At 45.4% G+C, this 16,974-nt stretch overlaps 1 protein-coding gene across 1 annotated transcript in view; it reads left to right on the top strand.

Moving 5' to 3' along the window:
- LOC141128524 (G-protein coupled receptor 37-like 1) overlaps positions 1 to 15,836 on the top strand; it is a 97,266-nt gene extending 81,430 nt beyond the window's left edge. Inside the window, exon 2 of the mRNA XM_073615868.1 lies at positions 14,824 to 15,836. Within this exon, the coding sequence (XP_073471969.1) occupies positions 14,824 to 15,594 (771 nt within the window). The 3' untranslated portion in view covers positions 15,595 to 15,836. The remainder of the gene's footprint in view (positions 1 to 14,823) is intronic.
- Positions 15,837 to 16,974: the final 1,138 nt, after the last annotated feature.

Here is a 16,974-nt window from a genome sequence, read left to right as displayed (position 1 = left end):
TGTAGATTAAAAAAATTGGGGAAAAAATGGCGTGGGGGGACCCTTTGGATCTGGTATGGATTTTAAGCACTTCTCTACTGGTGTCAGCCAGTCCCGTCCCTCTTGCAGCCCATCAGGACCTTCAAAAGTGTAATAAGTAGGAATGAAATTAAATGTGTAATTTATGCTCCTAGAATGCTTGATGGTGCTCCCTGCATGTGGCCAGGCTGTGAAAAAGTCTCACACATATGGTATCGCCATACTCAAGAGGAGTAGCAGAATGTATTTTGGGGTTTAATTGGAAGTATGCATATGCTGTGTGCGAGAAATAACTTGTTATTATGACAATTGTGTGTAAAAACAAAATTAATTTCTTAATTTTCCCAAGAATTGTGTGTTAAAAAATTACAACTTCAAAAAACTTACTATGCCTCTTACTAAATACCTTGGACTGTCTACTTTCCAAAAAGGAAAGCCTTTGTCCTGACATTTCAGGCCTCAAGAAATGAGATTGGTTGTCAGCATATCAGGTGTGATCACATTTTTATTATTTTCACCATATTTTGTAGACTCTCTAACTTTCACACAGACTAAATAATATCCACTAATTTGGGTTATTTTTACCAAAGATATGTAGCAGTATAAATTTTGGCCCAAATTTATGAACAAAAATTACTTTTTTGCAAAATTTTACAATAGAAAATAAAAAAAGTGTTCATTTTTTTTCAAAATTTTCGCTCTTTTTTTTTTTACTTATATCACGAAAAAGAAAAAAACCAGTGGTACCACCAAAAGAAAGCTCTATTTGTGTGTAAAAAAAAATAATAAAAATTTTTTGTTTGGGTACAGTGTTGCATGACTGAGTAATTGTCATTCAAAGTGTGAGAGCAGTGAAAGATAAAAATTGGTCTGGGCAGGAAGGAGGGAAAGTGCCCTGTACTGAAGTGGTTAAGGGGAACCCTATGACAGAATTAAGAAAAAAAATGGTGTTGGGTCCCCCCCCAAAAAAAAATCCATACCGAGACCTTTGGGTCTGGTATAGATTTTAAGGGGAACTTCACACCAAAAAAAAAACGTTGTGGGCTCCCCCTACAAAATGCATACCAGGCCCTTTGGGTCTGGAATCAATTTTAAGGGGAACTCCACACCAAAATAAAAAAAATGGCGTGGGGTCCCCCCAGAATCCAAACCAGCCAGCAGGTGTTCACCAGAGCCTCTAGTGGTGAGGATGGACTGCGCTGCAGTCTGGCTCCAGGTCGCAGCCCCCAGGGTCTCACAGCTCACGCTGATGGTAGACTACAGGAGAAGAGGAAGGAGGCAGCAGGCTGGAACAACAAGGAAAGTAAGGGACAAGCAAAGGTCGGGGCCACAAGCAGACAAGGACAACAGAGTTCACACCAAGGTTCAGGGTCACAGGCAAACAGGGATGGTCGGGGACACGCCCAAGGTCAGGGTCACGAGCAGACAGGAATAGTTAAGAACAGGCCAAAGTCGGGAACTGGAATCAGACGTGGGAAACACAGCAAGTACACGAAAGCTAACACACAATGGTTGATCAGCACTGCTGGCTTGCAGTGCACAGGTTAATATAGGGTTCCCTTATAGGGCCTGGGGTGGGTCCATGCTTAGAGGAGAGGTTATAAAACCAGTCAGGTGAGAGACAGCTGGTCTTTAGAGATGAACACATGGAGACAGGTAAGCTGACAGAAAACTCTATTGCATAACCATGACAGTACCCCCCCTCTTATGAGGCCTCCCCCTCCCCCGCCTGGGCCCTGGCTTAAAGGGAAACTCCAGATGAAACCTCCTCAACAGACGAGGCGCAAAGATCTCAGATGCAGTGATCCAAGACCTCTCCTCAGCACCAAACCCTTCCCAATGTACGAGGTACTGAAGAATGCCTCTACGGTGCCGGGAATCGAGAACTTGACTAACCTCATACTTAAGATTATCCTCAGAGACCGAAACCGAGGTAAGGAGAGGACAAGAGGACTTATTGAGGGCTAAAGGCTTCTTAGGAATGGGTAAAGGCATAAGAAGACCATCAGGAGTCTGAGCAGGGTCCCCCAGACCCCTAAAGATGAGCTGGACATCCAACACAGGACCATCAGACTGGGTAGAGGTCAGTGGATCCCTGAGGTCAGGTTGGTTAGAAGGTGACGTGTCACAAGAGTTAAGCTGGATAGCTGAAACACAAACACAATGCAGAGAGCCCTGAACAAAAGATTGAAAACCCCACCTGGCCGAATGAGGCAGTCTATCCAATGGATGGATTGAGCCTCTTAAACAGGTTTGAATGGACGTAGTAGCAGTAGGGTGAGGCCAGGTTACAGAAGGTCCTGAACAAGAAGCAGGAAGATCACTGGGCATAGGCTGGACTGGTGCAGAGGCTGACTGAACAGCATCGCCAGGTGCAGCGACCACCAGAATTGCATCGCAGGGCGTAGCGACTATGGAACTGGTGGACAAGTCAGCCTGGGTGTGTGTCCAGGGACAGGCAAAGGGAAATGGCCATACAAACTGGAGTGACTGATCGGCTCAGGTTCACAGGTGGGCTCCTCATCCAGAGTGCCACACAACCCAGAGAGTGCCTCAGCCCGACTATTGCAGGAGAAATGGCTATATGCAGCAGGAAGAGCAGAAGATACTGGGATGGTGGCAACAGGAAGTTTCTCTTTTGGGGTAACCTTGAGTAGGCAGGAGGAGGAATAGGAGGAACCCCAAGTCAAGATCTGTCCAGCAGTCCACTCAACATGTGGAGAATGGAGCCGTAACCAAGGAAGACCTAATATGATAGGAGATAAAGCCTTAGGTAAGACAAGGAAGGATATCCACTCCTGGTGGAGTGTCCCTACCGACATCTTAACAGGAAGGGTCTGGAAGCGGATAGGGCCCCCTGGGAGAACAGTGCCATCAATCGCCAAGACCACCAATGGCATTGTAAGGGGCAAAAGGGTAAGTCTCATGGAAGACGCAGTTCCCCAGTCCATGAAATTGCCAGCGGCTCCGGAATCCAGATATGCCGAGACTGAAGAGGGGAAGCACCAACATGAAGGAACACAGAAAGGAGAAGACGAGAAGGTGAAGGTGATATTTCAGGGTCCAATACTCCACCTTCCAGATGTATTAGCCCTGAGCATTTTTCCGGATGAAGAGAACAAGTATCACGAAAATGACCTTTGACGCCACAGTAGAGGCACAGGTCCAGAGTTTTGCGCCTAGTGCGTTCTTCGGGAGATAACTTGGTCCGGCCCAGCTGCATAGGTTCCTCAGCAGGCAGGAGGTGCTCCTTGGAATGAAGAGAAGGGACATGGAGCTCAGGCTGCCTAAAGAACGGGGAGTGCTGGCGTCTTTTTTTCCAGGGCCCTCTCCTGAAAGCAAATATCGATCTGGTTACACAAGGTGATGACACCATCCAGATCAGCAGGGAGAGATCTTCCTGCTAATTCATCCTTCACTCTATCAGAGAGGCCATGTAAAAAGGTTGAAACTAGGGCCTCATTATTCCAACTTAGCTCAGCAGTCAAAGTACGAAAATGAAGAGCGTACTGTCCCACAGAAGCGGACTCTTGACGGAGACGTAAAAGGACGCTGGCCGCTGAGGAGACACGACCCGGTTCCTCGAAGATATTCCGAAAAAGCTTCAAGAAATCAGACAGGCTAGAAACCACTGGATCATTTAGTTCCCACAGAGGGGCAGCCCAGGCTAACGCCTCGCCGGACAAGAGGGATATAATATAGGCTACCTTTGCCCGATTGGACAGGAAGTCTTGGGGCAGAAGCTCAAAATGAATTGTGCACTGGCTAAGGAACCCCCTGCAGGCCTTGGAGTCCCCAGAGAAACGGGCCGGAGCTGGCAGATGTAATGAATGTGTGGCTGTGACTGGTGCGATAGGTGCAGCAGCAGATAGCGGTTGAGGTTGTTGAACCGGGGGTCCTAATGAGGCCTGAACCTGTTCAAAACGGGATGCCAAATCCTGAAGGAATTGCATCACCTGGGTCTGATGTGATTCCTGGGTCTCAAGTCTGCGAACTAAGCCCTGCAACGGATCATTTGCGGGTTGCGGCACATCAGCCGAGTCCATGGCTGATCAAACTGTCAGGTCACCTTGAGGCTAGTTGACAGATGCACTCTGTAGGAGTCAGAAGTGCACCACTAGGTAGTGGACCCTAGGACTGACTGCTGCGGATTGAACCCTGGGAGGTTCAGGAAGCAGGTCTACTGGATCACTGACACAGATCCCACTGGGAGCTAGAGCACTGATTCCCCAGGGCGCGGAGTCTAAGAGCCAGCAGGTGTTCACCAGAGCCTCTAGTGGTGAGGATGAATGCGCTGTTGTCTGGCTCCAGGTCGCGGCCCCCAGGGTCTCACAGCTCACGCTCACGGTAGACTACAGGAGAAGAGGAAGGAGGCAGCAGGCTGGAACAACAAGGAAAGTAAGGGACAAGCAAAGGTCGGGGCCACAAGCAGACAAAGGACAACAGAGTTCGCGCCAAGGTTCAGGGTCACAGGCAAACCGGGATGGTCGGGGACACGCCAAAGGTCAGAGTCACCAGCAGACAGGAATAGTTAAGAACAGGCCAAAGTCAGTAACTGCAATCAGACGTAGGAAACACAGCAAGTACACATGAAAGCTAACACACAATGGTTGATCAGCACTGCTGGCTTGCAGTGCACAGGTTAATATAGGGTTCCCTGATAGGGCCTGGGGTGGGGCCCTGCTTAGAGGAGAGGTTATAAAACCAGTCAGGTGAGAGGCAGCTGGTCTTTAGAGATGAACACATGGAGACAGGTAAGCTGACAGAAAACTCTATTGCATAACCATGACACAGTGCCAAAATAATCAGTTTTAGACCAGCAAAAAGCCCAGAGAGCCAAATATCATAAAGGGATAGCATATACTGACATTGCAGCAGTGCAAGGAAGCAAACACAGGGCTTTAAATCCACAACATGTGAAAAGGCAAAAACGTAACCAATCAATATAAAAAGGAGGAAGGTTTGTCACCATATATCAAGTGAATAAGGGAAGCTACATACCAAGCCAGATATAATAAAGATGTGCAGATGGATGAGCTCTTGAGGTGAATGCCATAATATAAGGCTGTGACTAGCAGCCTTATATACACATTCCAATCAGGTGTGCGGAAAGACTTCCGCATCACCTGACTCGGCTGAATAGTGATACGCACGCAATTCCGTACGGCCGCGCATGCGCACACTGTGATACGGGAACGAGATGCGGCCGAGCTGGCCGAGCATCCCAAAGAGGACCAATGGGTGGTGGGCTCCCCCCAGAGGAACCGCCGTCAATGACAGTGCACGGACATGCACAGTGGGCATAGATGGACATTGCCTAAGCTGCCAAACAGGGAGGCAGCAACTAGCCAGGGGTAACACCGAGGAGGGCACCATGCCGAAGGCCCAATGCCGCAATGCCGCCACAGAAGTAGTGAGGCTGCGGCTTAGTGGCTGCCAGCCACAAACATGGCCAATCAAATCGATGCAATCCCACTATCATATACATAGAAAGACCAGTACTAATAGTTTAGAGAAATACAAAAAAAGGGGGTAAATAAATTGAATAGCACGTAATGTAAACAAAAATAACCTTATAATCATAGCATGTGACAGAACATTTGGACATTAAATGTACAGAAGGCAAGAAATGCAAGAGCTAGGTAATACATAATTCATAATGGATTCAACCAAAAATAAAGAAAGAAAACAGAAACAGGTACCAAAATAGGGCAATGCAGTGCGTCAAAATGGTCAGAAATGGCAAGTTCGAGACTCGTATATGACAAATCAGGACAAATTAATAAAAACCATAAAGGGGAAACCATGACAAAGAATAAATAGATATAAACATAAACCAATAAAGATATAATACATATCTACAGAAATGATTTATATGATATTAGTTCATTAATTCCAGGCAGATGTGTAGCATCCAAACGTTCTATCCATTTAGTTTCCCGTTGCAATATTCTTTTTTCCCCAGTCACCCCCCCAGAGTCCTGCTGTATAACTGCCAGAACTATAAAGGAGATTAAAAATGTATTGAATCTGTGGTAGAAATCTAGGTGTCTACTTACAGGAGTCACCATCTTACCATTTGTGGATGTGTAAATGTGGTCATTTATCCTCTGACGTAATTGGTGAATCGTCTTACCGACGTAGAACGCCCCGCATTTACAGGTCATGAGATAGACAACTCCCTGGGTATTACAGTCTGCCCCAAAATGGGGATAATAAAGTTCCCCATTGGGCAGGCTGAATCTGGAACCCGTCGAGATCCAGGGGCAAATAGTACAATGACCACATCTAAACATCCCCTTAGATGTAGTGGTCTGTCCACACATAGGACTATAGTGGCTTCTAGTCAGTTTGTCACATTAGGAAATGGCACATTTAAGCACAATTTCAGGGTAGTCACCAATGTACTTGGTAAGAGTTGGCTCATCATGCAAGATATGCTAATTATTGGCCAGAACCCCTCTTAATCGATGTTGCTGATAGGAATATTGAGTAATAAATTTTACTGCAGAAATGGAATCCAATTTAGCCTTAGTTTTATAAAGTAGTCACTTTCTGGATTGTTGAAGTGCTTTGTTATACGCTTTGCGTAAAAGCGACTTTGAGTAGCCGCACAGTTGGAGTCGCCCCCTCAAAAGATCCGCGTGGTACTTGAAGTTGCTGTCATGGGTACAATTTCTTCTAAGCCTAATATATTGAGCGAAAGGAATGCTACCAATAAGCATGGTAGGATATGCACTTGAGGCATGAAGAATTGTATTTCCAGCAGTTTCCTTTCAATAGTGTTGTGGCCAGACAGTTGTCATGATCCTTAAAACTTAGAAGACTGAGAAAACAGATTTTACGCAAATAACTGTTTACAGTGTATTTTAAATTGTGAGGCTGCGGCTTAGTGGCCGCACATGTGGCCAACAGCACCACATACCAAACATGGCCAATCAAATCGATGGCTGCAATATAACAAAGAGTGAAAAATTTAAGGGGGTCTGAATACTTTCCGTCCCCACTGTATATCATCGATATATCTAAGCCACATCTGCACATGGCTGGTGTGGTTGGCTAGGGATTCGCTGGAAAAGATATCACGCTCCCACCCCCCCAGGTACAGGTTGGCATATGCCGGGGCACAGAAAGTGCCCATAGCCATGCCCTGTACCTGGAGGTAGTGGGAGCCACTAAATGTGAACCAGTTGTGTGTAAGGATAAAAAGCAATCATTTCAATAAAAATTCACTAAAGGGCCATAGATAGTGGTCCTGCTCTCTGAGGAATGTGCATACCATCCCGACACCCCACTCGTGAGGGATGCTGGAGTACAAAGACTCCACATCCAAAGTCACGAGCAGGGTGCCGGGAGGGCCCACCATACCCTCAATATGCTTTAAGAGGTCGAGGGTGTCCTGGACAAAAGATGGCAAACATCTCACATGAGGGGTAAGGAAAAAATCAATAAGCCTACTGGCATTTTCAGTCAGTGATCCTATGCCGGATACTATGGGTCTACCTGGGGGTGTAAGTGCATTTTTATGTATCTTGGGAAGCGAACAGAACGTAGCTGTTCGAGGGAATTTAGTGTTCAATTAGGCGTAAGTATCCTGATCAATAAGTCCTGTGAGGAAAGCCTCACCTATCAAGGACTTGTATTCATTAATAAAACGTTTAGTGGAGGTGGTCGCAATCCTACGATACCAGGACTGGTTGGTAAGAATATCCATGCACATCTTAGTATATTGTTTGTTAGTTAGTAAAACTATATTCCCTTCTTTATCCGCCTGTTTAATCACCAGGTCCGGATGATTCCATAGCCTGGTGATAGATTGAAGTTGTTGAGTAGATACATTTTTTGTGGCGGGATCCAGCACTAAATGCTTGATGTCACTGATAGTGGCCAATCAGAAAAGCCCAAATAAGGGGATTGGTGGTGAGATCCGAAAATTTTGTTGATTTAGGTCTAAACTTGTTAATGGGGACAGATACTGAAGGGAGCGCTGCTATCTCAATGGTAACAAAAAGATAAAAAACACTGGAATCCACTTGTTTTAAAGTGTCAAAAATTATGATAATAATAATAATTGATCCGCCGATACGTCTGTATGATGGGGTATCTCCCTAGTAGCAGAGCAATAATCTGGTAAAGGGAAAAAAGGGGGGGTTTGGGACCAGAGCGGTCCCAGGACTGCAATCAGTGGGAGAATCACAACGGAATAGATCAATGAAATATACATCGATCCCACACGAATGGGGTATTCTGGCTGTCCACCATTTCCTTGATCAGAAATTCCCCCTTATGGGCACGCAGAATGCATTTATCTTGGAACTACCTGAAATGGCTCTAAAGAATAATTTCTTCCAATTTGCAAGCCACTATTATCAACAGCTACGCGGTACCTCCATGGGGGCCCCATGGGCACCAGCGTATGCTTGCCTTCATCTTGGATGGTGGGAGGAGGACACTGTGTACACCTTGTCGATGTACCAGAGCCACGTCCATCTATGGCTATGGTACATCGATGATGTGCTGATGCTCTGGACTGGCACCCGTCAGGAACTTGTAGACTTTATAGACATGTTGGGCCACAACACACGCAACATACGTTTGACGTATGTAGCTAACCCCTGTGAAATCTCTTTTCTTGACTTGTCAATTAGGATTGACGAAGATAAATTGATCACCAAAAGGTTTCGTAAAGAAACTGCTGCTAATACTATGCTGCGTGCTGATAGCCACCACCCACGGTCTCTTATACAGGGCATCCCTTTGGGACAGTTCCTCCGTATTCGGAGGAACTGCTCCACTGATGTAGATTACCGCCGTGAATCTATCTCCTTATACCAGCCATTCCCACATCGCATACTTAAAAGGGCCAAGAGGATTGCAGGTCAGAGAACAAGGACCGACCTGCTTGCACCCTGGGTGGGAGGAACTGACACATTGAATGACCCAGTAAGGTTCATCACTCCGTATGGGATACAATGGCAACAGGTGGGTTCAATCCCCTCTGATCACTGGCACATCCTCACTAGATCAGATACTTTAAAAAAAATACTTGGCGACAGGCCACATATGGTGGCCAAAAGAGCCCGTAACCTGAAGGACAATTTGGTCGAATCAGAATTCAGACGACCAAACAATAGGATTTGGCTCACTGACATACCGAGAGTGCAAGGCATGTTCCCTTGCGGTCATTGTGCAACATGCAAATTCGTTCTCTAGAACATTCCGCAACTTGGATTCTACTAGTGAATATGAAATAAAATCATTCATTAATTGCAGGACATCTAGGGTCCTCTATATCTTAGAATGCCCATGTCACAAGCTGTACGTCGGTAAAACAAAACGCCAGTTACGAATCAGGTTTTCTGAGCACCTAAACAGTATCAGACTCAAGGAAGAGACCCCAATAGCACAACACTTCCTGGAATTTCACAAAGGGAGCCCCTCAGGCCTCACTGTCAAAGGTTTCTTTGCTCTTAATCTATCCAGTCGAAGGGGTGACTCTGACCCTTCACCCGAGGGGCCTCAATGTCGAATTAAGTCTGAAGGTATTCCTGGAGCCTTAAATCTTGTGGGTGTTTCTCTCACTGAGGGAACGTACAATGACCCCCATTAATGTAGCCACGAACCTATTATGGGTCCACACTATGTAGATTCCCTCCCTTTTTCTATCTCCACTCCACATTGGGTACACATCTCCTGTATTATGGGATTCTGTTTTTTAATATTTGAAATCTGTGCTCATTTACAGCTTCATTTGTGTCAGTTTCCTACCCTCAACATGTTGGGAATCGCATCCCCCTGTATACAAATGACCTTATCTAAATTCTAAAATTTTAAATTGTTTATTATATCCCAACACACTGCAGTCATTAAGTGTTTGGGAAATCTCTTTTGAGTAAGATTTGGTATAATGTGTCAGTCTCTGGTTTTTCTTGATCGATTTGTCTTCATTGCCCAACAAGAATCAAGAATCTTATAATAACCTGCTCTCTTTACATGTTTAAAAAAGCTGTAGTGTTACACTACCTGACCGCGAGATTGTGTTTCCAGCGCGATACCATCGCGATGGTTCTCGACAGGGTACTGTGCACGTTGCGCTGGCTCGCTCATTGGGAAAGGAAAACTTTTTTTCCTTTCGCGATGAGTGACAGGCAGTGCTGACAGCTGTCTGGTATGAATCCTGAGGGGGGAACGCAGCGCCAAATTTTAAACAAAAAACCGGCGTGGGTTTCCCCCCGGCATACCAGGCCCTTAGGTCTGGTATGGATTGTAAGGGGAACCCCCCTACACTGAAAAATCGGCGTGGGGGTCCCCCCAAAATCCATACCAGACCCTTATCTGAGCACGCAGCCCGGCCGGCCAGAAAAGGGGTGGGGACGAGCGAGCGCCCCCCCTCCGGAGCCGTACCAGGCCGCATGCCCTCAACTTGGGGGGGTGAGTGCCTTGGGGGAGGGGGCGCCCTGCAGCCCCCCCACCCCAAAGCACCTTGTCCCCATGTTGATGAGGACAAGGGCCTCTTCCCGACAACCCTGGCCATTGGTTGTCGGGGTCTGCGGGCGGGGGGCTTATCGGAATCCAGGAGCCCCCAGATCCCGGCCCCCCACCCTATGTGAATGAGTATGGGGTACATGGTACCCCTACCCATTCACCTAGGGAAAAAAGTGTCAATAAAAAAAAAAAACACACTACACAGATTTTAAGAGTAATTTATTAGGCAGCTCCGGGGTCTTCTTCCGACTTCGGGGGGGTCTTCTTCCGACTTCTCCTGGTGTTCGGCCTCTTCTCCCGGTGTTCCGCCTCTTCTCCCGGGCCCCTCCGCTATCTTCTTCCAGCTCATTTGCCAGCGAGGGGCCCGGTCTGCTGCTGCTGTCTTGTTGCCGCTGTCTTGTCGCCGCTGTCTCGTCACTTCTTCTTCTCTTCTTCCGATGTTGACACGACGCTCTCTCCGGCTGGAATGCTGTGTGCAAGCTGCGGAGCCATTTACATAGGCGGTGACCCCGCCCCCTTGTGACGTCATGGTCCCAGCATGCGCAGGGACTCTGGGGTCATGCCCCCTTATGACGCCAGAGTCCCAGCGCATGCTGGGACTGTGACGTCACAAGGGGGCTGGGTCACCGCCTATATAAATGGCTCCGCAGCTCGCACACAGCATTCCAGCTGGAGAGAGCGTTGTGTCAACATCGGTAGAAGAGAAGAGGAGAAGAAGCGACGAGACAGCGGCGACAAGACAGCGGCAGCAGACCGGACCCCTCGCTGGCAAAAGAGCTGGAAGAAGATATCGGAGGGGCCCGGGAGAAGACGCGGAACACCGGGAGAAGTGGCCGAACACCGGGAGAAGTCGGAAGAAGACCTCCCCGAAGTCGTAAGAAGACACCGGAGTTGCCTAATAAATTACTCTTAAAATCTGTGTAGTGTGTTTTTTTTTTTTTTATTGACACTTTTTTTCCCTAGGTGAATGGGTAGGGGTACCATGTACCCCATACTCATTCACATAGGGTGGGGTTCCCCCTTATTAAAGGGGTGTTCCTGGATTCCGATAAGCCCCCGCCCGCAGACCCCGACAACCAACGGCCAGGGTTGTCGGGAAGAGGCCCTTGTCCTCAACATGGGGACAAGGTGCTTTGGGGTGGGGGGCCGCAGGGCGCCCCCCTCCCCCAAGGCACTCACCCCCCCCATGTTGAGGGCATGCGGCCTGGTACGGCTCAGGGGGGGCGCTCGCTCGTCCCACCTCCTTTCCTGGCCGGCCGGGCTGCGTGCTCGTATAAGGGTATGGATTTTGGGAGGACCCCCACGCCGATTTTTCGGCGTAGGGGGGTTCTCCTTACAATCCATACCAGACCTAAGGGCCTGGTATGCCCCGGGGGGAACCCACGCTGTTTTTTTATTTAAAATTTGGCGCGGCGTTCCCCCCCTCAGGATTCATAACACTACCTGTCACTCATCGGGAAAGGAAAAAAGTTTTCCTTTCCCGATGAGTGAGCCATCTCAGCGCTGGCTCCCGCGACGGGGCTCGCAGGTGTCAAATCTCACCGAGAAATGCGGCGAGATTGACACAATATCGCGGTCAACTACTGTAAGTTGTTACCACATGATGATGCAATGCAATCCAAGGTGCGAGTGATTCCTTGATTGGCTTGTATGCCCTATATAAGAACCACTATTTCATAAGCACAAACGTCCAGATGAAGTGCTTGTTCAAAGCACGAAACGCGTCAACGTAGCAATGCTATAGACGCTGGCAGCCCCCCCCGGCATCCCACTGACTTTACCTCTGGCACCAGCGGTACGATCCATGCTATTTTTACACTGAAGGAAAGAGCGTTACCATGGAACTACTTAAGAGCTCCCTCCAGTGGCAAAACACAGCAACACCATCTGTGCAGTGAAACGCATACAAACTGATCCATTGCTTTCCATGCTAATGAGTGGCAACACCGCTAGACACACGGAAGCCTTTATGCCTGCATGTCAGCAGCTCTTCCCGGCCTGACCAGCCAGAACCTCAGCGTGTGAGACACCCCCAGAATGGACTCAGGGATCACTGACAAGGGAAGGGTAAGAGCCCCATGTGGACAGTTACCTCCCCGTTATTTGTGTCTCTACCCACTGAGACCTGTGGTCACAGCTTGTCGCCACCAGGCTGGGCTGCAGCGGTACAGTGTTTTGAATCACTCTTGCAGGAGTTTACAGTTTGTTGTACTAGTTGAATGAACTGTGTATATTCAAGTGCGCCTTAGTTTTTCTTTGGAACTCCGGAGTCTTACTGAATGTTTCATGCATGGATACATTGTTATTTGATCAAATCCCACACTGGCCGGATTTCCATTGCTTGCCGCACGTTTGATATTATTACATCTAATTCAGGACTTCACTGCCCATTGTGCACTCCTGCTGACTCTGTCACCTTTCATTCATCAAGCCCGGGCCAGGGCACTAATATACAAGGTTGTACGAAGTCAGTTTAGGGGACCTGCTGATGCCACTTTGAAATACAAAGGGACTCTTATTCACATACACTCAGGGTCTTTATCTTATCATTTCAGGGAGACCACCGCTCAGAGTTGATCTGCATATGGGGGAGGGTGTGCCCGCATGCTTGCTTTTAATGTAACAACATTGTTTATTATCACTCTTTTTTCTACAGTGTGCAATACATGTTAGTGTTGGTGTGTTTGGTGTTCTGTTGTGCAGGAACCCATCTCACTCATACGGCCTTAGTGCCACATCAGTGAGATTTATACATTTTTTAAATTTTGTGCATATATCAATAAAGTTGTAGTTTTCATTGATCTATTCCGTTGTGATTGTACCACTGATTGCAGTCCTGGGACCGCTCTGGTCCCAAACCCCCCCTTTTTTCCTTTAGCGCTGCTATCTCAGTCTCCATAGTGGAAACAGTGGGCCCAGAGTTCTCGCTCTCCTCAAAGAGGAGGATGAGATCTCTAAATGCCCAAAATTCATCCATCGTAAAATGTTTGATACTTCCCGAGAGTTCCCTATCTTGTCTCAAACTTATTTGATCATGATCAAACAAGTATTTGTAAGTTAATTTTCTAGAAAATAGATAAAGATCTTTAATAGTATCGTATTTGTCCAACTGAAATGTAGGACAGAAACTTAATCCATATTTCAAAAGGTCAAGATCATCTTGTACAAAAGAATATGGAGTAAGATTAATGTTTAGTTCTACGTTTGTGGGGTTTGGGTCGCTCCCAGAGGAAAATTTGTGGCTTGTGATCCTGTGATTGTTAAATGTGTATCAAGTGTGCTTTGTTTAGTAGGAATCACCATGAATCTATGCCACAAAGAATTAAGGCAGTTCTGAAGGCAAAAGGGGATCCAACCCCAATACTACCAGGGTGTACCTAATAAAGTGGCTGGTGAGTTTATGCTGCTGCACACTGCTGTGAAAGTCAATTTCACGTGTGTCTGCTTGCTCATTGTTGCCCTCCTGAGTCTTGTCCCTGAGTTACTTACTATAAATAAAATAAAATAAGAAATACCTTTTTTGCCACAGTATCTACCTTAAATCATATTGCTAATTGCATATTGTACTTGTTTGTAGCCTAAATACGGAAGTTTGCACTTAAAACTGTAGTTTTGTAACTTTTGGAGTTGTCAGTAAAAACTTGGCTGTGCCAAATGTACATTTTGTGTGTCGTGTCAGTAAATTTCAATGTGGTAGGTTGGCAACACTGCCCCATTCACATTGGCCATTTAGTCCAGATTCTTGATGCATTTATTGCTGAGGGCTTAGTAGCACCATCCAGCCCTGTCCATCTGCAGCAGCTGTATAATCTCATAGACTTATACAGGCTGCCAGCACCAGGGTGGATGATTATGCACCTGTTCCTTATGCCTGCACCAAAAAACCTCATGCATTTGGGCTAAATACCAAGTGTGTATGAGGCCTTATTCTCCAGGGATTCTACTTTCAGGAAATTAAATGTTTGGGGGGTTTTATCTAATCTTCAGACTTAAAATTATTTTTTTAAATGTGTGCAAAAAAAGAAAGAAAGGGCCACTAGATAGAGCTAATGGCCAAAGGAAAGTAATACCTTTTTACAATGATCGTCGGCTATATTTAGTGACCATAATGCGGTATTTTCCCGATGCATTCTATTTTGTGTGAATGAAGAACATTTGATCTGGATAGAGACTAGCCTAATAACATTTATGTTTGCCCCATTTGCATAGAGTGAGTGTACATGCAGTTTCTTAAGACAGATAGCTTGAGGAATTTCTTTATAGATACACCCTTGGCTTATTTTTTCAGCATGCTCATGACTTTTTTCTTCTTTTTCACAGGTTTCTTCATTTGGAGTCTCCACATTCTCTCTTTGTGCTCTGGGTATTGATCGTTTCCAGTCAATAACATCTTCCCAATTTTCCTCAAAGCCAGAAGAGCAGTGTCAGTCTATATTAGGAAAGATATCTGTTATCTGGATTGGCTCATTGACACTTGCTCTTCCAGAAATTTTTCTGTGGCAACTCCACCAGGAGCGTTCTCCAACATCTGGCCTGATTGTTGACTCTTGTATCATGGACCCGTCCTCTGAACTCTCTCCAGTTTTGTATTCCCTGGTTCTTACTTATAAGCATGCTCGTATGTGGTGGTTTCTGGGCTGCTATTTCTGCCTGCCACTTCTTTTCACAATGACTTCATTACTAGTAACTCTGAGAATTGTCGGAAGCACAAAGAACATAAAAAATGTTCAGAGCCAATGCCAGCTAAGTTGGATAGTTGCAGGTTTAGCTATTGTGTATAGCATATGTATTTTACCAGAAAATGTTACAAACATCTTGTTTAGCTACACTAGCTTTGATGTCCCTCATAATCTACTGATGCTTATCACTCAATTTTTCCTATTTTTAAAGTGTGCAGTTACACCTGTTTTACTCTTGTGTATTTCTAAACCATTAGGACAGGCGTTCCTGGATTGTTGTTGCTGTTGTTGTGATAGTGAGCCTAAAGCAGGATCTGTACATAAGGCTGAGGAGATTACTGGCAAACTGGAAATATTACCTATCCCTAGGTGTACGAATGATTCAGAATTACAGCTTGGAACGCCATGTTAATAGATGACAGAAAGTATAAGAATTAGTATCAGAGTTCACTCATTGACTCATTACTGACTTGACATTGCCCAAAATATATAAAAACGCTACTCACTAATTTTGTAGTTGTGAATTATTTCTATCTATCTATCTATCTATCTATCTATCTATCTATCTATCTATCTATCTATCTATCTATCTATCTATCTATCTATCTATCTATCTATCTATCTATCTATCTATCTATCTATCTATCTATCTATCTATCTATCTATCTATCTATCTATCTATCTATCTATCCACACACATACATATGTTACAGAAGGAAAAGTATAAAGATTTACTATTGTATGGTGGATCTTTAGAGAAAATAAGAAAGACAAAATAACAAATAACTGATCCATTTTGTCAAGCTTCATTAGGTGAAACTCATCATTTTACTTGTAGCCGTAGTTAAAAAAAAAAAAAAAAAAAAACTACTGTCAAGATGGTTTATATAGTGCACCTTGTATATGTAGCATTGTGTAAAAAGGTGAATCAACTTCAGTGTTAATAGGATACTACATTCATGCTAGTATAGTACCTATGTGCTGTCTGCTGAGTAGTTAAGAGGGAGTTCAGTTAAAGCTGAATGTAGAATATACAAATCTAAAATATAAATATGTAAAATATGTGCTGATGTAAAGAAAAATACACTCCGCTCATGCCAAACTTGTTGATATTAAACCTTGACATCTTGGGAAATTATGAACATGCCTTTCAAATAAAAATAATTTAAATAGTCTGATGGATTCTAATAAAATGACTGCTACAGCAGGCAGCACTGATCATTGTATTCTAATAAAGGGGAAGACTCCCCACTCTCAGATAACAATACCATTGCTAAAGGATTCCCCCATCCACCTTAAATGTGTGGATGCGGTAATTGGCTATTTTTTTTTTTTTTAATCAACCCCCTGGTTGAACGAAAATAAATTAAATCGTATATGGCCAACTTTTGGCACAAAGTTCTTATGGGTTGAAGGTGATTTTTATATTAAAAACAATATTTGTGGACAGGGTTATTAAAGAGGTTGTAAACTGCGGACGTTGGAAAAAAAAAGAAAAACATGCAAGGCAATGGCAAAATGTGCTAGTATGCATCACATACTAGCACATTATGAAATTCGCACCTTGGAACGAAGCCCTCCAGCGCTGTAATGTCACCGCTGAGAGGGCTGACATGTTCCTCTGTCTTTTTTCTGGGTTGGCTCTATGTGATTGGCGAGAACTGCGGTGACGTCACTCCCACGCATGCACACGGGAGTTGTCTGTTCCGGCACAAAGCTCTGAAGTTCTGTCAGGTATGAAGGGTTAATATCTCCTAAACAGTGCACGTTTAGGAGATATTCATTTTACCAA

This window comes from Aquarana catesbeiana, linkage group LG02, assembly GCF_042186555.1.
Source record: "Aquarana catesbeiana isolate 2022-GZ linkage group LG02, ASM4218655v1, whole genome shotgun sequence".
Taxonomy (NCBI): domain Eukaryota; kingdom Metazoa; phylum Chordata; class Amphibia; order Anura; family Ranidae; genus Aquarana; species Aquarana catesbeiana.
Note: the sequence above shows the minus strand (reverse complement) of the source record. Positions and strands in the feature narration are given on the sequence as shown.